This window comes from Alosa sapidissima, chromosome 22 (assembly GCF_018492685.1).
Source record: "Alosa sapidissima isolate fAloSap1 chromosome 22, fAloSap1.pri, whole genome shotgun sequence".
Taxonomy (NCBI): Eukaryota; Metazoa; Chordata; class Actinopteri; order Clupeiformes; family Clupeidae; genus Alosa; species Alosa sapidissima.
Window position 1 is genome coordinate 15,628,637 of NC_055978.1, and position 20,446 is coordinate 15,649,082.

At 44.4% G+C, this 20,446-nt stretch overlaps 1 protein-coding gene across 10 annotated transcripts in view; it reads left to right on the forward strand.

The window, feature by feature from the left end:
* ical1 (islet cell autoantigen 1-like) overlaps window positions 1-20,446 on the forward strand; it is a 27,464-nt gene continuing 7,018 nt past the window's right edge. Inside the window, exons 1-12 of one of the 10 annotated variants that reach the window (XM_042078902.1) lie at window positions 111-354; window positions 717-843; window positions 1,195-1,274; window positions 1,637-1,780; window positions 2,408-2,443; window positions 2,693-2,864; window positions 14,933-15,005; window positions 15,781-15,904; window positions 17,628-17,826; window positions 18,384-18,509; window positions 18,644-18,742; window positions 19,228-19,313. In XM_042078902.1, the coding sequence (XP_041934836.1) occupies window positions 2,430-2,443; window positions 2,693-2,864; window positions 14,933-15,005; window positions 15,781-15,904; window positions 17,628-17,826; window positions 18,384-18,509; window positions 18,644-18,742; window positions 19,228-19,313 (893 nt within the window). In that variant the 5' untranslated portion in view covers window positions 111-354; window positions 717-843; window positions 1,195-1,274; window positions 1,637-1,780; window positions 2,408-2,429. Of the gene's footprint in view, window positions 355-716; window positions 844-1,194; window positions 1,275-1,344; window positions 1,361-1,636; window positions 1,781-1,835; window positions 1,888-2,407; window positions 2,444-2,692; window positions 2,865-14,932; window positions 15,006-15,780; window positions 15,905-17,627; window positions 17,827-18,383; window positions 18,510-18,643; window positions 18,743-19,227; window positions 19,314-20,446 lie in introns of those variants that run through there. The other 9 variants (XM_042078892.1, XM_042078893.1, XM_042078895.1 and 6 more) reach the window with 9 other exon arrangements.

Genomic DNA, 20,446 nt, shown 5'->3' on the forward strand with positions numbered 1-20,446 from the left:
TTGGCATGTCATTATACATGTATAAAGAGAGTAAATAGCTTGTGGTTCAGCTCCTCTTGCAGTAATTAATAACAAATGATAAGAGTATGTGCTAAATGAATTCTCTTGACCTTCATACTGAGCAGTGCTTTAAAACTTACAGGCACATGCACAGTCAACACACACAAGTCTGGTAACCTGTGATGAAGGTGAAGATGATGATGACGATGAAGCTCACATCTCAAGTACTACCATAATTTTGTCGCATGCAGAAGAAGTTCTGGAAGACCAAGCAGGTTCTGATCAAAGTCACGGGGAAGAAGGAGGATGAATTATGTGGTGGCTTCAGACGCCGATCTAGATGCCAAACTAGAGGTATGTCCCTAGGAGTATGCCTTGGGTCCAGCAGAACCTTTTTTCAAGGTTGTTGGAACATGCTTTGTATGAAGTGAGCTGACTCAAGCTGACTCAGATCAGTAATTAATTTACTATTAACTGAGGTTTATACATTGATTTTGCAAAATTTCTTTAGCTATGAGGTTAATACATGGGGATAGGCTGTGACTTTTTCCCCCTTCATTCTTCTTTATGATTAAAGCACAATCTGATTCTGATTCATTGGGCTATCATGGGCACTGTGGTTTTTATTTGTTAAAATACTGTCCTGCGGTTTATAATGTGGCTAATACACAGGAATCTACTATAAATGAGATCTGGCAGAAATGTTTGTGTGTTAGTTGTCAACATGACTTCACAGCTACATAAGCATATCTGAGACCATGGTGTCCAAGCTGTTTGAACCAATGGAATGACGAATAAATGGGAAATGGAGTAGGCTAGCCTAAGTCCTGCACACACAAGTAAGTAAGTAAAATGTATTTATAAAGCACATTTAAACGCAGCTTTCACTGACCAAAGTGCTGTACAAAATAAAACAAATAAAATGAAAAAAGTAAACAGTAAGAGACCTACAACAGCAGACAGACAGATCAACAGCAAGGACAGCAGGAGACATAGTTAGGCTACATAGCCTAATGGCAAGGGGTTCGAGAGTTTAATGAATATGAAATGTTATCAACATTTTAAACTTTGTGACAAATTATATATTTTAAATGCATTATAAATGTAGCTGAAATATAGCTATGATAGATCATAATAAAACAATAACGACGACAATAACCTACTAAAATTCCACCTTGCAAACATATCCGCCAGGCGCCAGCCCATCCGCTTTGAGCGCACAACTGATGATCTTGAACACGCCCAGCATCCTGAATCAGCCTCGGCGTCAGAAGGTAAGGTCGGCCACATTCGATGGAGCAGGAAGCTATTTTCTAATTCCAGCTTTTTGGGGGCGTCGTGGTTCAGCAAACAGCTGAAGGTGGCTCTCAGAATAAATCAGCTTGCTTGTTAGTGTGACGTTAAATTGTTTTTGTGACACTGTATCTTTGTTTTTTTGTCAAATAGCTTGCTGAGAAGCTAGCCACTTTTAAGTAGGCTATATCAGAACCTTCTAATGTTATGTTAGCAAGCAAGCCAGCTGGCAGTTGCCACAGTGAACGCAGACCGTAGCGCTCATTGTCCGTCTAGATAACATTGTTTTTATGCAATTTGCTAAAAGTGTTACTTATTGCAACGGAAATAATGTTTGTTACAGTCACTTCGAGTCGGAGAAGTAAACTCCGAGTCTAGCTAGGCACCTTCACTGTAATAAGAAACCTGAAGCCGCTTTGGCTTTGGCTTCATCTTCTCATCAGCACTCGGAGGAGGAACCTGTCAGCATTGTCTAGGAAACTAGCAGGTGCGTTTCTGTCTGTTCATGTCCATTTAACTCAGTTTTCGGTTATTGTTGACACGATGTGCATTTACGAAAAGGATTAACCATACATTTTGCATCAAGACAACACTGTAGGTGATTCTATTTGTTGTAGCGTACATACATGGCACATGGAAAAGAAAAGGCTTTATGCTCAATGTTAAAAACGATAGGCTACGGACGTAGCCACAAATTCACAATTTTTAAGGCAGTGGAGACTTTCTAAAATACAGTAGGCTAATGTTGTGTCTACAGTAACTAGCGGTAGCCTAACAAAAATCAAGGTTTTCTGGGTATGACTGGAAATGCTGAATTATTTCAATACCGTAGGCCTATGTGTCAGGAACTTAACAGCTGTCAGCACGACATGCTCTTTGTTATCGTAAGGGGACATTTGAGATGGGCTTTTTTCTCGTTTCTGTTAAGCTATTTGAGTCTGTCCTTTGAGTTTCATCTGGCGTAGGTGACACATTTGTCTTGATGTCATTCATCAACAGTTGGTAGCCTATCATTTTTCAACAGTTGGTTCTTTTGTAGGCCTTCTCTGCCTTGCAAATAATGAAATAGCTCTGCTGTCAAAACAAAAAACATTTTTATTTTCCTTCTTGGTAGAGAGAAGCCTGCCTTTCAGATTATGGATGGATATGGGTAAGTAGAGGTTTACCATAGCATTATAATATACACCAAATACATTTTTGTTTTAAATGCATCTATAGGGGAAATACACTGAAATTCAGCTTTGATTCATTGTGATATGGATAATACCTGCTACAGCCCTTTCTGCAATGATGTAGAGTGATTAATGTTTTATGATACGTTTTACAAAAGAAAACATTTAATCTCTTTATCATCTTTGTCATCTCCATCTGAGCATCTGGTTTGTGGTCCATCTCTCAGGTTCTCCAGTGATATGTTCAGTGGGCGGGCCGTTCTTGGGGAGGACAGCTCGGTCATGGCCCGCATGCAGAAGAAGTTCTGGAAGACCAAGCAGGTTCTGATCAAAGCCACGGGGAAGAAGGAGGATGAGTATGTGGTGGCTTCAGACGCCGATCTAGATGCCAAACTAGAGGTACGTCCCTAGGAGTATGCCTTGGGTTCAGCAGCACCTTTTTAATTTTTTTTTTTAGAAGGCTGGTAGTAGGTGAAATAGGTACCCGTCGTTATTAAATGTTTGTTTGTGTGCAACGATGTTGGAACATGCTTTGTATGAAATGAGCTGATTCAAGCGGTTATTCATTCAGTCAGTTTTAAGATTTAGACTGAGGGCAGCAAAGGTCAGAGTTAGCAATAGTTGCTAGTGAGATGATATCCTCAGTGCTGTCACTGGCTCAAGGTCATGTAGGCCTAAAGTGTGTTGTCATGTGAACGTTTTGTTGACATTTTCACCCTCATACATTTGTTCTGTGGCTGTCAGAAGCACCTCTAAAGGAAAAATCTGATGCTTTGGGACATTTGCCATTTCAACAGATTGTTTAAAAATGTTCTGCAAGGCTGTAGGGTGTCACTGTCTGGTCCACATTAGCATTTGTCGTCTTAGATGTGGCCAGGGCGCCATAATTATGCCTCTGGTCTGTATACAGTAGGCCTAACTTCACTAATTATCCACACATTATTGTTGCGAATAGTTCATTGGTTGCAAGGAGATATCTGGGTGTTATTTATATAGCCTGATTTCAGACTGTCGCCATTGCAAACAGCAGAGAGAACTGATAATCAGGTGTCGTAAGAGTACATGGTGGTCTCACAGTGTGGACTGTGCCTGTAAGCTTTTTAAAACAAGGCCTCCAGTGGTGTTGATGTCTGTTTTGCGACAAGGAGTGAAACAGACAGAGACAATTTGTGTGTGTGTGTGTGTGTGCGTGTGTGCTTGTGTAAGAGAGAGAGTGTGTGTGTGTGTAAGAGAGCCTTATCTGAATAGCTGATTAGAGTATTCCACCCTGTGCTTTATGCATGACCAGCGGCCTCGGCAGAGCGAGCAAGCGAGCAGGAGAGCGAGCCTCTCGTCCTTCTCAGTGCCACGTTGCCAGCCCCCCCCCCCCCCCCCCCCCCCCCCCCCCCTCTCTCTTTCTCTCTCTCACTCTCTCCCCACTCTACTGCCCCAAACAGACCTAATGGGCTTGTAGGCTGAAGTCTCTCTATTCCTGCTTTATTCCCTCCCTGGCACCCTCTCTATACCCTCCCTCTCTCTCCTAACCCCTACCCTGTTTTTGCAGCCTGTGAGAGAGACCTGACACCCGAACCCCTCTTTGTGTTTGGTGTCCGTCTGTGCCCTGTGCTCAGGTAAAGTGATAGGTCCGTGGGTCTCTGTGCAGAGAGCTCAAGCTGGTAGACACACACAAAAACACACACATACATATTCTCGCTCTCTCTCACACACACACACACACACGGTTGAGGGTAGATGCGAAAGAGAAGTCGTGAGCAGGTGTAAACACTCGGGAGAAGTCGGAGATGATGTTGAAAAAAGATGGGAATTTTATTGTTTCTCCCAATTAAGGCCAAAAAGGCAATAAAAATTAACAAAATTAAAGAAAAAAAAATACTGTTAGAAAAATAAAGAAAATTGACATGAGAGTCAAAAAAATGTATCAAAATACAATTAGGCAAATGGAACAGCTGTTTACAAATAGACTTGGGAACAAGTCACTATTCTTAACAGAGAGCATACAATAGACTTATGTCCTCTCCTCTCGCTCTCTAGACAGACTGAAGCGGTAGGTCTATATAGGCCTGAAGCGCACCCCTCAAATTGGCACATACCAACTCAACACTACAATACAGGGGTGGCTCAGGTGAGTAGACAATGAAAGCTTAAAAACAGCAAGAATGCATTCATCTACAACACTAGAAATTGAGTAATATTATTTATATGGTTCAGGCTAACATTTGGCCAAGCCACAATATAAATTAGCAGCTAATAAAGTAATAATTAAAACTCCGGGTCACTTCCTATTGACCCGGAAGTCCTAGCGGTGTAGCCCCTGCAAGGGCCTGTGGTCTGTCTCCAAGACAAACTCTTTACCGACAAGGTAATATTTTAAAGTGTCCAGAGCCCACTTGATGGCAAGACATTCAATTGAATTGTGGAGTACCGAGTCTCGCGAGGGAACAATTTGCGGCTCACAAACTGTATGGGTCTTTTGTCCACCCCCTCACCCTGCAACAACACTGCTCCCAGGCCAATGCCCGAAGCGTCCGTTTGCACAGTGAAGGGCAAGGTAAAGTCAGGACTCTGCAACACTGGTTCATGGCACATGCTCTCCTTGAGGTCATGGAAAGCTGCCTCACACTCAGCAGTCCAGACCACCTTGTTGGGGCTGGTCTTGCGAGTGAGGTCAGACAGGGGAGCTGCTCGGCTTGAGAAGTTGGGGATAAAACGGCGGTACCATCCGACCAACCCCAGGAAAGATCTCACCCCCTTCTTGGTTGAAGGCGGCTGGGAGCTGCGGATGGCGTCCACCTTGCTGACCTGAGGACGTATTGTGCCACCACCCAGGACATATCCCAGGTAGCACACTTCAGACTGGGCAAGCTGGCATTTGCTGGCATTCACAACTAGCCCAGCCTGACGAATCCTATGGAAGACATCACACAGGTGTTGAAGATGTTCTTTCCACGACGAACTGTGGATTATGACGTCATCGATATAAGCAGCAGCGTAGTCCTCAGCGCCCCTGAGCACCTCGTCCATGAGACGCTGGAATGTTGCTGCTGCACCATGTAGGCCAAAGGGCATGAGCCTGAACTGGAACAGGCCAGATGGAGCTTTGAATGCAGTCAATTCCTGTGCTTGGGGGGGGGGGGGGGGGGGGCGGGTGGCACTTGCCCCTTACACAGGTCTAAGGTGCTGAGAAACTCAGCCTTTCCCAGGCGCTCCACTAGCTTGTCCACTCGGGGCATGAGATATGGGTCAAACGCTGAGATGGTATTTATCTTTGAGAAGTCGATACAGAAGCGGAGCCCCCCGTCCTTTTTTGGCACCAGGACCACGGGACTGCACCACTCGCTGTGTGATGTCTCGATCACCCCCCATCTCCAGCATCGCCAACACCTCCTGCTTCAGCGCGGGGATCAGTCGCGCCGGAACCCTGGTGGTGGTCTGCCGGATAGGGCCCGGAGAAGTCAGCCGAATGTCGGTTCGCCCCGGCAGGTCTCGGAACAGGCCTCTTCGGATGATTCTCAGCAGGTCCTCCTGCTGTTCGGTTGTCAAGTGGGTAACGGAGGGGTAGGTTGACTCACCGCCCGCAGTCGGAAAGTACTGCTCCGACGGCTCTTCTTCCTCTTCCACAGTCCGCGCCCACAGCTGATCTTGAATAGAAGATGGTCGGTCAATCCATTGTTTTAGGAGGTTCACGTGGAAGATCTGTTTGGAGCGACGTCTGTCTGGCATGGAGATCTCATAGGTGACCTTGCCGACCTTGCGAAGTACAGTGAAGGGGCCTTGCCACTTCGCCAGTAGACTGCTCTCTGATGACGGCAACAGCAGTAGCACTTTCTGTCCGGACACAAAGGTGCGACTGCGTGCTGTCCGGTCATACCACGTTTTCTGCCTCGTTTGAGCCTGGGCCAGGTGTTGGTGGGCCATGGAGCTCAGCTGGTCCAGCTTCTCCCGCATCTTCAAGACATAGCTCGCGATGTTGACTGGCTGGTGAGGAGCGCCCCCCTCCCAACTCTCTCGGAGGATGTCTAGCGGGCCTCTTACCTCCCGGACGAACAAGAGTTCGAAGGGGGAGAACCGGGTGGATGCCTGCGGTACTTCCCTATAGGAAAACAACAGGTAAGGAAGCCACAGGTCCCAGTCAGCTCCTGACTCTGACACGAACTTCCGCAGCATCGACTTCAGGGTCTGATTGAATCTCTCAACCATGCCGTCGGTCTGCGGGTGGTAGGGTGTGGTTTTAATGCCCCGGATCCCTAACAGAGAGTACACCTGCCTCAACGCCTTGCTGGTGAAATTAGTTCCCTGATCAGTTAAGATTTCTTTGGGGACACCCACACGGGAGAAAAGTTGAATTAAACTATTGGCCACTTGTCTTGCCTTAGTATTTCTGAGGGGGAATGCCTCTGGGTAACGTGTGGCGTAATCACAAATACTAAGATATAGCGGTGCCCTGCCCTACTCGTCTCTAAGGGACCAACTGCATCCATGGCAATGCGACTAAAAGGTGTGTGAATAATTGGGAGACTGATGAGGGGAGCTTTTAAGCCTCTTTTGGAGCGAGCACTCTGTACAGGACCTACAGTACTCTGCTATGTCCTTGCTGAAACCTGGCCAATAAAATCTTTGCAGGATTCTCTTCTCTGTCTTCTCCCTGCCTAGATGTCCTGACCACGGAATACTGTGACCCAGGTGTAACACTTTTAACTGCTCTGTATCTGCACTCACTCGATACAGTTCAGGGCTCTACACTAACATTTTTTTCCAGGTGCGCCCAAGTTAAAAAAATTAGGAGCACAGACAAAAATTTGGGCGCACAGTCAGTTGTGTACTTAACTTAAACTCATACATGTCAACATTTAGCTTTCCAAAAACAGGAGATTTTTTTTCGGGGGGGGGGGTCAGTGTTTATACCGGATCTGTGTTTGCATATTTAATACGTTTCATACACGTGTTTCAACACTGCATTTCGGTCGTTGCTTTTACCTTACCATTACCTTACGCATGCCAGTTATGTATCCACCAGCTGCCTGCCTGCAGCCTACTTCCAAAACTCCAAAGCTGCTTTCTGTCAGATTTGGTTCCGAGGGAACAAGTTCAGTGTATCAACAACACTCAATAACAGTTTATGTGATGTGTTAATCAATTAAATTTCCAACAATTTCACAACAGCTAGTTCTGGAGTAGGCCATTCAACTAGCCCGCTTGCTTATGTAACGGATGCCAGCTAGCTTAGCTGTGCTTGTGGAACGTTGGTAAACCTCACTCCCCGACGCCTCAAGAGTGCTGCTGGCATGCAAGCCAGTAGCCTGGGCTATTGGCTCAATTGTTAGCGTGCTCGCCTCCCGATCCGAGGTGCTGCTGTTCGCGGGTTCGAGTCCGGGCGTGTGCAGGGCTGAATCGCGCGGGTTCAACACAACGCAGGTTACACTTACGACGAGACTCAGGCTGCGCAGTTGGCACCCGCTTCCTTATTTGGGATTTAGGTTGCCAGGTTTTAGCCTATGACAAAACGGTTGAAATTGAAACTAAGTGATCGTGTATGTGTAGGGTGTATTTCATACACAATCTGGCAAACTGAATGGATCAATGATTTTAAAATGAAGTTTGATGGCCATGCAAAATTACGGGAGGGTGCTGGGAGATGACCTTGAAATACGGGAGAAACCCGGGAAAAACGGGAGTGTTGACAGGTATGACTTAAACATAATCAAACATTACACTGCAGCTAACACTTAAACATGCCAGTGCGCAAATTGCGAATATTAAGAATGACTGACAACATTTAGGCTACAGGAAATAGGATTTTAAAGATCAGTGCCTACTTTATTCAGTCTGTTCTATTTTCCTACATTTTGTTAATGTAAAATAGTATAATACATTGCCATATTTGCATTTAGCCTGTATATCAAGTATCCTGCCAAATGTAGGCTAATTTATTTATTTGTGAATCCATCTGTAGCTAATCCAAATATGCCCATGGTGACCTATCTGACTGCATACTGCCTAATACTACTACTAAAACAGTCAATTTTCTCTTCCACAAAACCCAACATAGGCTAATCAAGGATATATATATATATTTTTTATACTTTTACTTTTTATTTGAAATATCTGCATTGATGGGGGCAGTAGGCAAACGTTAGGCCTACTTTCGTTTTGCACTTCAGCTTGTATTTGGTGTAAACAAACAAGCATGCGTGGAAGCCTGGAGTTGTCGCGTTCTACCTTTGAATAAAAGTAAAAAATCATTTTACTCGCATGTGTGAGTGAATTGGGCGCACTGTAGAGCCCTGCAGTTTATCATTATTGACAACAAAACACATGTCACCCTCTAGGGCTGCACGATTATGGCCAAAATGATAATCACGATTATTTTGATCAATATTGAGATCACGATTATTTATCACGATTATTATTTAATTTTAGTGACAAATATTTTTTCCCCCTAAACATATTGGACTTGCTATCTGGCTCACACAAATTCTTCCCCTCACATTTACTCCCCAAAATTACTGCAAATATAGATTGACTGCAACTTCCAAACTTTCAGCTTCCTACTTTGTTAATATTTGGGGAAACGTTAACGGCAACACAGTAATTACAAAGTATTAAGAAATACTGTTAATTTGATGCTTTTTAATTCATTTATAAATGGTGCACTGTCAATTTAAGACCCTTTGCCAGATCCACTCAAATAGTCTATGGCTAGTGCTGTGCCCACTCAGTTTTTAAATGGTCAGTAATGGGAACTGTTGCCAATGCCATTGCGCTCTCTCTCGTGCACGCTCAAATGCGTTCCCAATTAAATGGAGTAGCATAACGTGGTAAGATCTGCTGCAATGAAGATACTATGCATCTCGATGTAACAAGCTGTTTTGACATTGATATTGTAAACGTTCTTTAGGAAGAGTGTAAAGCAGTTTGCAGTAGCCTGAAGTTAATCACAACGTCGTCTATCGCTGGGAAAACAAATAGCTAGCTATGAACCTAATTATATGCTTGGCAGGCCGGATTAAAGTGTGGCGGGCCGGATCTATGATAAACTAATAAATGCTCGGCGGGCCGCAGTTTGGACACCACTGGTTTAGTCATTCGTTGATATGTAAAACACTGACGTGTAGGCTACAATTTCATTATTGTTCACTCGTTTTGAGTAGGCTGTGTCTTGAAACGCATATGCATTGTAGGTTGCACATGTATCTTATAAAATACATGAATATAATTCACGGATCCCGTCGTTAGCTCAACTCTTATTATAGGCTATATCGGAGGAAGCAAACAAGGACTAAAAGTTAACGTGATAAAAATGCATGTGTGGTTTCATGTGATGCGTTTCACGGTATGAGTTGAGAGCCCTGCTTTGCTTAAGTTTTTGGTTAACTCCACTTGCCTGAAATCCGAAATATTTTCGAACAATGGATGATCCGTTTCGAGGGACAAGCTCTTGGCCTGCTGTGCCACACATTTGATTTTTGATTGTCGTTTTTTTGTATAGTCTAACTAGCCTACTAATAGTTAACATAATGCTACTAGTCCACAGTGCATCCAAACTGAGCATTGCATCAGGCTGAGCAGTGCAGGGAACAGTTGTCATTGGTAGGATGCATGCAGGCACATTGTTTTGTAGCGGAGTGTTCTATGGGTTGCAGGTTGGTTCAATGGGTAGAGCACGCATTTTTAATATCGCTCGATCACGCAAATTTGATCGTGGGAAGCCAAAATCGTGATCGTGATTAAAATTTGATTAATTGTGCAGCCCTATCACCCTCCCTCATGACTTCTCTAGCCTCATCATCGGTTTTAATAGACGAAAAGCAAGAGCTAAGTGTGGGGTCCTACTGCTGAAGCTTCTTGAAGTCTTCACAAAAGACTTCAGTGCCCTCTAGCTGTGGGGAGGACAGACTTTCCTGCACTGCAGTACCTGCTGCCTTTGCTCTACGCCTCTCTGCCTTGGACTTTTTAGGTTTGTCACCAGGACAACCCTCAAATGGTAACTCTGACCAAACATCAGAGTCTGGTTTATTTCTGGCCTGTGCTCTAGTTGTAACATAAGCACTAACTGTGTTAACACTTTGCAATAGCTCTGTAAGAACTGGCACATCCTGACCTAAAATCACAGGGTAAGGGCATTTATCCAAAATCCCTACGGTTAACAAATATTTTTGGCCATTAATGTCTATGAGAACCTCGCTGATCTGATGCTCAGATTCATCGCCATGGATGCAGCGGACTCTCACTTTGCCCACAGGCTGGACATCGGACTTCAATCAGGATTTACGAATGAAAGACTGACTACTTCCTGAGTCAACTAAAGCCTGCACTGTCTTTCCTCTTATCTTCACAGGGACGGTAACGTCAGAAGAAGTACAGGGCAAGTGCTTGCTAGGGCCAGGTAAGTAGCATAGTCTGGAATCAGACACTTTCTTCAATGTGCAATTGGGCCTAATGTGACCTTGCTGACCACAACCGTGACATACAGGTACTCTAGGCGTTCCAGCTGGAGTGGGGCTAACACTGGGGCTACTGGGGCTGTTGGAGGGAACTATCCACTTCTCCATCAGGTCCTTTAGCCGGGCTTTCAGTTCTTTCGCCGTCTCACCCTCCTTGATGGACTTGGAGCGGAAACGCTGGCGGTAAGTCTCGGCGCTGATGTTGAACTTGTTGAGAATGGCTTGCTTCACTTTCAAGTAATCCTGGCCGTCTTCAAAGCACATGGCTACGTAGGCAGATCTGGCCTTACCGTTTAACAAGGGCACGAGGTACAATGCCCAAGTCTCATGGGGCCACTGACTTGCTGCTGCTAGCCTTTCGAAGGTGGTTAAATAGTGCTCAATATCTTCGTCCATATGAGGACATCTTAGGGGGTTTCCACCCCCGCTGGAGGTTCAGAGCTGCGGCAAGGCCGAGAGCGGTGGAGTTGAGTGAGCTCTGCATCCTGGGTGCTGGGTGCTGACCTGGATGTGGCTGAGGAGTTGGTAAATCCAGAAAAGGCATGTTGAGTGGGTCAAGGCTGTCAAAGGGCGGGAGCTGGGCAGGTCCATCTGCTGCAGTCCGGCGAGTGGCTGCCTCGTCGTCTGCGTTGATGCTGGATCGCCTCTCACCAGCTGCTGTAGTTGCTGGAATTGGTGCTCCATACCTTTCGATCTTGCTGGAGCGCCTCTCCCTCTATCTGGTCCTGTTGCCGCCGCTGAGACTCCACCATCGTTCTCACAATCTTCTCCAGGCGATCTGTCCTGTCTTCAACCACAGGAGTAGGATGCTTGGATGACTCTGTGGATTTGGGCCTGGTCCCCATAGCTGAACCATCTCTAGGGGGTGCCGTACCTCTGCCTTGAATATCCATCTTAACTCACCGAGTGCTGCTCAGACACTGTTTACCCGGAAACCACTGCCACCAAATGTTGAGGGTAGATGCGAAAGAGAAGTCGTGAGCAGGTGTAAACACTCGGGAGAAGTCCGAGATGATGTTGAAAAAAGATGGGAATTTTATTGTTTCTCCCAATTAAGGCCAAAAAGGCAATAAAAATTAACAAAATTAAAGAAAAAAAATACTGTTAGAAAAATAAAGAAAATTGACATGAGAGTCAAAAAAATGTATCAAAATACAATTAGGCAAATGGAACAGCTGTTTACAAATAGACTTGGGAACAAGTCACTATTCTTAACAGAGAGCATACAATAGACTTATGTCCTCTCCTCTCGCTCTCTAGACAGACTGAAGCGGTAGGTCTATATAGGCCTGAAGCGCACCCCTCAAATTGGCACATACCAACTCAACACTACAATACAGGGGTGGCTCAGGTGAGTAGACAATGAAAGCTTAAAAACAGCAAGAATGCATTCATCTACAACACTAGAAATTGAGTAATATTATTTATATGGTTCAGGCTAACATTTGGCCAAGCCACAATATAAATTAGCAGCTAATAAAGTAATAATTAAAATTCCGGGTCACTTCCTATTTACCCGGAAGTCCTAGCGTCATTTCAAGACATTTAAGCTTGACAATCGCTGCAAACATTCCTTTAAACAAACACACAGAAGACGCCGGTAAGACACAGTGATGGTATGTGAAACTATGTTACCTTTAAGCTAAATAAACAGACACGTAATGAACAAAGATGTGTTGCGTGATTATTGTACCCGGTCATGATTGTGAAGTAAATGGTATGGTTTTAAATAGTAAGAGATGTATTGATGGTTGTAGCTATAGCATATTAATCACCGTAGTATTGGATGTTAAAAGTGCACTAGGAAGTTACGGGATTGCTGTGGGGGTTTTGATGAATGGCTAGGTCAACAGATGATATGGAAACAGTATGAGGATTAACAGAACACATTGACATACTAGACAAACATATAAAGGCAACATTTTGCACTCCGTCTTTGAGACCCAGGATTGGTAGTGCCTCGCTACCGTGACGGTAGCTATGCGCCACGTCACACACACACTCACACACACACACACACACACACACACACACACACACACACACACACGGGTCTCTGTGCAGATAGCTCAAGCTGGTAGACAGACACACACACAAACATATACAAGCACACACAAACACACATAGACATAATGTGCAGATAGCTCAAGCTGACACCACACACACACAAACACATTCACACAGGGACAGACAGAGAATAACAGGCCCCAAGGAGACTCAAAGCTATCCAGTGTGGTGATTTGGCTTTATCATTTAGAGACTAAGAAAGATCTCTGACTTTTTTACGCTATTGTGTAGAAAATGAAAGGGGCATTGTCTGTCTTGCCAGGAGAGCATTGTCTGTTGGCTGATTCTGTGTCCTACTCTTTTACACACACACACACACACACACACACACAGAGAGAGAGAATGTCTCACAGTAGCCCACAGCACATCAGTAGAGCAGAAGACCCCTCATGAAATTATTTTGTTAATTGTGTGTGTGTGTGTACATGTTGTGATGGGCTCAGGCTAGAACCCTGTTGTTCTGGGCTGATGGATCATTTGGTTCAATTTGATCAGGGGGTACTAAGTGCTCTGCACCTGGAGCTGCCACTTCAGGGTTTCGTGTGTGTGTGTGTGTGTGTGTGTGGTGAAATAGGCCAAAACCGTTGGCATGGCCTTTATTTTAGATATATAGATAATACAGCCAGTGAGATTTCCTGTCTCCGATGATCATAGTTTGGTCACACACAGGTGTATTTTCAAAAGGCCTCAGCAGAGCTCACTGACCCCTATTGAAAAGGTTGAGTAGGTGCAGTGTGTGTGTGTGTGTGTGTGTGTGTGTGTGTGTGTGTGAGTGTGTTTCCTACGAAAGTCTAGAGAGAGTGGTTAATCAGTAATCCGTAGATGCTGTTCCAGTGAAATAAGTCCTACTTGAAGTGTGTGCGCACAACCACAGACAACCCCATAGCTAAGAGCATGACCATAAACAAATAAAAAAACAGAACACTATCAGTGAATGGATCATATGTTGTAGATGCACTATGCATTTGTACTGTAGATGCACAATTAAATCTGTTTGCAGAACAGCACAAAACCTAAAATGTGATTTTAGATTTACCGTCATTATGAAAGTCTTGTTCTGTCCAAGGTCAGTCATGTTCCTAATTGTTGCCCAAGAAACGGATTCCCATGACCTTGATGTAGTGACCTCAGCCACTCTTCTCTCTCATGCCATCTGCTTGGTGACATGTAATGAGATGTACCAATTAGATGTGTCAAGTTGTTCTGGGTTTTTCCATGTTTAACCATATTAAATGCAACAGGCAGGAAGGTCAGGTAAGGACGTTTTTTTTCATGGCTCTAAAAAGCAAGCAGAGACCACACACACACACACACACACACACACACACACACACACACACACACAGAGAATTCTCTGCTCTCAAGGTTAGCTCTCACTCTCACAAGTGGACTTAGAATGATTTGTTGCCATGACAATGAGGCTGCCATGGAAAGCACACCAAGGCTGGTATTTTTTTTACCTTCTTTTTTTGTGCCACCACTATGTGATGTCTGGGTTTTTCAGAGAGAGAGAGAGAGAGAGAGAGAGAGAGAGAGAGAGAGAGAGAGAGAGAGAGAGAGAGAGAGAGAGAGAGAGAGAGAGAGAGAGCCCTCAAACAAAGGTTGTCTGGCGAGTCAGGATGTTATCTCGATGCTCTAAGTGGCAAGCTGAAGGACTCTTTTAGGTAGACCTTCCTCCTGCTGTGTTAATAACCATCCAGTCTATATGCAGATATAAACTGCTTATGGGGGGGCAAGGAGTCAACGACACCACACTGAGCTATTTCTGAGTGTGGATGATTCATGTCAGTATCATCAGTAGTTTTTACACACACTGAGTTTAAAAGTGTGAAGATGAAGGACTTGTTTTTTTTTTATAACGACTGATGAGAATTTCTGTTTTCTCGTGTGTGTGTGTGAGAGAGAGAGATTGTCCACACATGCATCATATGGGTCTTCTTTCTCTTTCTTTGTCTTTAGTTCTTTCGCTCGGTGCAGAGCACATGCACAGAGCTGCTGAAGGTGATTGAGAAATACCAACAACGAATCACACGTGAGTGAGACACACACACACACACACACACACACACACACACACACACACACACACACTTGCCTGCTTAGTCACTAGAACAAAGGGAAGCTCTGAAGTTGTCAAGCAGGCAAAAGACATGCCAGTCAAGCCAGTTCTCCAGCAGGCAGCATTGTCTGAATGGCATCTATTTCCTGGTGGACTATTCCACATGGCACTGCCATGGGCTCTGTACTCATCTTCCAAGTGTAGCACTTCCTCATGTCAGGCATGAGGCAGCTCAGAGATATCCACGGGTGCCCTCATCACTCATTGACATCAGGTGCCGAGGGCAAAGATTAGGAGGCAAAAGTGTGCAAGTTTACACTAAAAGTGTGCAAGTTTACATTAAAAGTGTTGAAGTTTACTCAGAATTATAGCTGCACAATTTGGTGGAAAATACTTCATTGCAATTTTGCTGACATACATTGTGATTGCGATTTGATTTGCAATATACTTTTTTAAAGTCAAGCTTCAGATCAATGTTCCAGATTTCGCTTCAAGTTGGGCCACTTGTGATTGGTGAACATGCCTGGTACATGACAAGCACAGCACTCCTGTTAGATGAGCTTCACCGCCTGTCACACAAGGAAGACGACATGACATTCATTGTGCAGCCCTACTCTGAAAAATAAATAAGTAGGGTAGATCATAATGTATAGAAAATACACTTTATATATTATAGACAAATGTCTTGGTGGATGTATATGACTTTGGGAACCTCTTTCTTATGTTGTGTGTTGACCTTTCACCCCAGATCTGTCCCAGGAGGAGAATGAGTTGGGCCTGTTCCTGCGTTTCCAGGCAGAGCATGACAAAACCAAAGCGGGCAATATGATGGACGCCACCAGCAAGGCCCTCTGCGCCTCAGCCAAGAAGAGGTTTGGGTTATTTATGTGCATACAGTATATGTATATTGTGTACATTGTGTGTATGTGTATTTATAATACAATGCATACTGTATGCATGTATGTGTATTTATAATACAGTACACACACACACACACTAGGTCATTTTTAGGTCCACATAGCACCTATAGGACCACACTATAAATGTGGATGAAGTATGAGATCTCTTCTCTTTCTCTAAATGACAATTTACACCACAAGCAAGACATACGCAAGAGTGAAACATAAATATATCAGTTTACACTGCCTCCGTCTCTAACGTGACACAACAATGTGTTTGTCCGTGTGTTGTTCTATGTATACGCTATAAATAAAAGGGAAGAAGTGAATGGACGGACGGCTGAAAAACGTTTCCAAAAGAAAACGACTCCCTGGTTTAAATGAGCTGTAAAACTTAAGACGTTAATCAACGTTGTTTGGCTTAGGTGTTTAGCTGTTGCATCAGGTTTGTGGGAGAGCTCTCTGTCTCTTCATGTCCTGAGTTTCTCAAGCGCCATGACTCACCCTGCAGGGTCTCTGGTGCAGCTCAGTGACTGTGCTGTTATCTGCTCAGATCGGTCGCGCTGCTTGTGCTCGTGGGAGCGCTGTAATACGAGCATTGATACTCTTCATGTTGTGCATGCCGGCAGTGAAGGCCTGCTGTGGGTGTGCGTGTGCGTATGAGTGTGTGTGGGAGCTGCTGGTTCTTGATCCAATCATTTCCACATTTAAAAGAAAGTGGTGTTCCATCTGACTTGAGGACACCTCTGTGTCTGTGGCATCAGGCTATAGTCCTTATTAACCTTGTTCAATGTGACTGTGAGGCTGTAATGCTCTTAGAAGCATCGCCACAACAATGCAATAAATAAAGCAGTATAGAGTAGTTTTAAACGTATTAGTTTTAAGTTGAGCGACCTTTAAGTGCACTATGTCAAGTGTCTATGTAGTGTTTTGTTTAATGGTATGTTTTTAAGCCTCCTGTTGGCCTGATGGTTTAGTCTTTTTGTTGTAGCCATGTGGCTGCAGAGGCCCTTCCGATGTGATCTCAGCACTCTGACCAGTACATTATCAAGATGCTTTTTGTCCAAAGCGACTTACAATGACATCAATAAACATTACATTTGCATTAAAATGAACAGTTTATAGCAATATCAAATGGCTTAAAAACCAATATTCTTAAAGAATAGAATTTGCATAATAACAATAGCCAGAAACGTATACAAATCACAACTCTGTAAGAAAAAATTAATTAGTGAGAAGATCAGTCTTCGGTGTTGCAGGGCTGGGCACTCTGATGCATGCTAAACTCAAACCGTAAACACACACCTTGTTGCAGTGCTGACCATTGCCTGTGAAAGGGCTTTCTTACATCTCTATGGTGCTGACTGACTACAAGACTTCAATCAAACTAAAAAAAGTGTTGAAGCACACTCCAGACTTCTGATGCATCATTTTATTGCAACCAATGTTTCGGCTTACACTTTTATCAGGGTCATCGACATGCGACTTTCTGCAGGGCACTAGATTCCTTATTTGCATGTGCAGTATAGAAATGAATGTAATTAAGTCCACTTGCAATAGAAAATGACAGACAAACAATAATAAGTAAATCAATCAAATGTCCATTAAAAATAATATAAATATATGCATTTGCAATTGAAAACAAACGTGTATGTATTTATTTGATTTCTCGCTCACTCTCCGTTTCTCTCGTCAGGATGGCCCTGTGTCCCCCTCTCCACCGGATGGAGCAGGAAGTGGAGACGTTCCGGCGGCGTGCCATTGCCGACACACTGCTGACGGTGAGCCGCATGGAGAAGTCCCGCACGGAATACCGCGGAGCGCTGCTCTGGATGAAGGACGTCTCGCAGGAGCTGGATCCCGACACCTACAAGCAGCTGGAGAAGTTCCGCAAGGTTAGCTAGAAGTGTGTCAGTCTGTGTCTGACTGTGTGTGTATATGTATGACTGTACCGCTGTGTGTGTATGTGTGTGTGTGTGTGCGTGTGCGTGCCTTGAGGTGTGTGTGTGTGTGTGTGTCTTGAGGTGTGTGTGTGTGTGTGTGTGTGTGTGTAAGAGACTGGAAAGGAGAAGGATCATATGGAAATCTTCTTTTCTGTGTTTTGCGGCTCTACATTCGTTAATGGATGCAGTCATCTCACTCGGTTTGATGTGAAATGATTCTGACAGTCCTCTCGATGTGGGATCCCTCTCATGGGCAAACAAGGCTCTTCTTTGTTCTGCCTCACTGTTTGCATCTTTTCCCTCTGGATTTGCCAGTTCAGTTTCTCCGCTCAGAGCCAGAAAAGCACAACATAAAGGTCACAACCAAGAGCGTGCGTACGTGCATGCGTGTGTGAGAGACTATCACTAAGTCTAAGAGTGTGTGTGAGTGTGAGTGTGAGTGTGAGTGTGAGTGTGTGAGTGTGAGTGTGAGTGAGACTGACATCCCTGTTCTGTGTGTTTGTGTTCAGGTTCAAGCACAGGTCAGAACGACGAAGGTGCAGTTTGACAAGCTGAAGAACGACGTGTGTCAGAAGGTGGACATGTTAGGAGCCAGCCGCTGCAACATGCTCTCCCACTCACTCTGCACCTACCAGGTACACACACACACACACACACACACACACACACACACACACACACACATACATTTTCACCTATAGTACATTCAGATATATTCATAGATTAACTCTGACTTAATTATTTTTTATTTGTGTGTGTGTTTCTTCAGACTACACTCCTGCAATACTGGGAGAAGACTGCCCACATGATGTCTGCCATCCACGAGGCCTTTAAGGGATATGTTCCCTACCAGTTTACCACAATAAAGGTGTGTGTGTGTGTGTGATGGTTCCATAAAATAAGTCCATAAGTTAAATTATTTCACTGGTTAAATGGGCAAGGTGACTCCTGGCGTGAACAGCTCACAGCCTGGTGTCATTGCTGGCCATCTGGAGAGTTCTGGAAGCACAGAGGTGCGTTCATATTCCTTGAACAGAGGCAAATTGTTTGCAAATGTTTGCAAACGTTCGCCTATGTTTGAACGCACCTCAGATCAGTCTGAAGTTGTGAGCGATATCTCTGAGCACAGCAGCTGGACATTGCAGATCAGCAGCTTTGTGGACCTCTCATGATAAGTTTGTTAGCAATCCAGTCCAATCTTAGTCCAGATGTTAACGTTAGGAAGCTAGCATGGCAGCTCAGCAGGAGCTCAATGGAGTTGTTTTTATTTTGCATACAGAATAATAACTAGTCCCACATGAGTCCCATGGATCTGTGAGACACCTTATCTTGTTTTGTGTTGGTGTTGGTCAGGAGTTGAGGGACCCTATGGACCAGTTAGCAGAGGCTCAAGCAGAGCAGGACAACAAGGAGAAGGCTATGCAGACACAAACAAACAAGTGAGTCTGTGCATACTCAAATAGATCACCCTCAAATACCCCCCCCCCCCCCCCCCCGACACACACACACACACACCCACACAGGCGACCACCTACCCCACCAACACACACACACACACAATCAGTACACCTGCAGTATACACCTCTCCAATTCCCTCTCTGTCTCATTCTCATGTGCGTGGTGCATGCATCTTCTCTTACTGTCTGCTTCTCTCATCACACGTGTCCTCATTTCATCCTCTGCCGCCTCCTTCATGGCATGGTTCATGCCCTCTGTCTCAGTCATGTCTTTATCAAACGAGAGGACATGGTCAGGGCCCTGTGTACTGAGCTGTAAGTGATTCAGCAGAACTGTGTGTGTGTGTGTGTGTGTGTGTGTGTGTGTGTGTGTGTGTGTGCGTGTGTCTTTTCTTTGCTTTGTTTAAACAAGGAAACGACCCGTTTCCCTTATCAAACAGTAGGAAGTGAGTCAGCAGATTTGTGTAGCTCCAGTGCCTCCTTGTCTTCCTCCCCACCCCAAACAACCCATATATATATATAGGGTTCCCACGGGTCATGGAATTTCTGGAATATCATGGCATTTTGGAAAGTCTATTCCAGACATGGAAAGCCAGGGAATTGTATCATTTAGTCATGGAATAGTCATTCCAGACATGGAAAGTCATGGAATATTAGAGAATTTTGAATTCAGAATTGGTGTATATCTGGTTATTAGCTTTATTGCTTGCTTGAGTTGTGGTTAGCCCAACTTTGTTCATTCAATACCCATTTATTCATCTCCTGCTTAAAAAAAAGCAAAAGATTCTTGAACGCTATGCAACATTATAAAGTAGGTCATGAAAATATAGTTTTTTGTCAGGGGAAGTCAGGAAAAAGTTATGGAATTTTACATTTCACTTAGAGTGGGAACCCTGATATAACCAAAATATTATAACCAATAAAATGCCAGGTGTGCATGAGGTAGCCTGGCGTGCCCCAGTGCCTCAGTCTCAGTGGCCTTCTTCAGGTAGATTAGCGTAGATTACCTTTAGAATGGATCTATAGCATCCCTGCCAGTCTACCCTTAGAGAATCTATTTGTCCATCTGTCTATCGATCTATCTATGTATTGATCTATGTATTGATCTATTGATA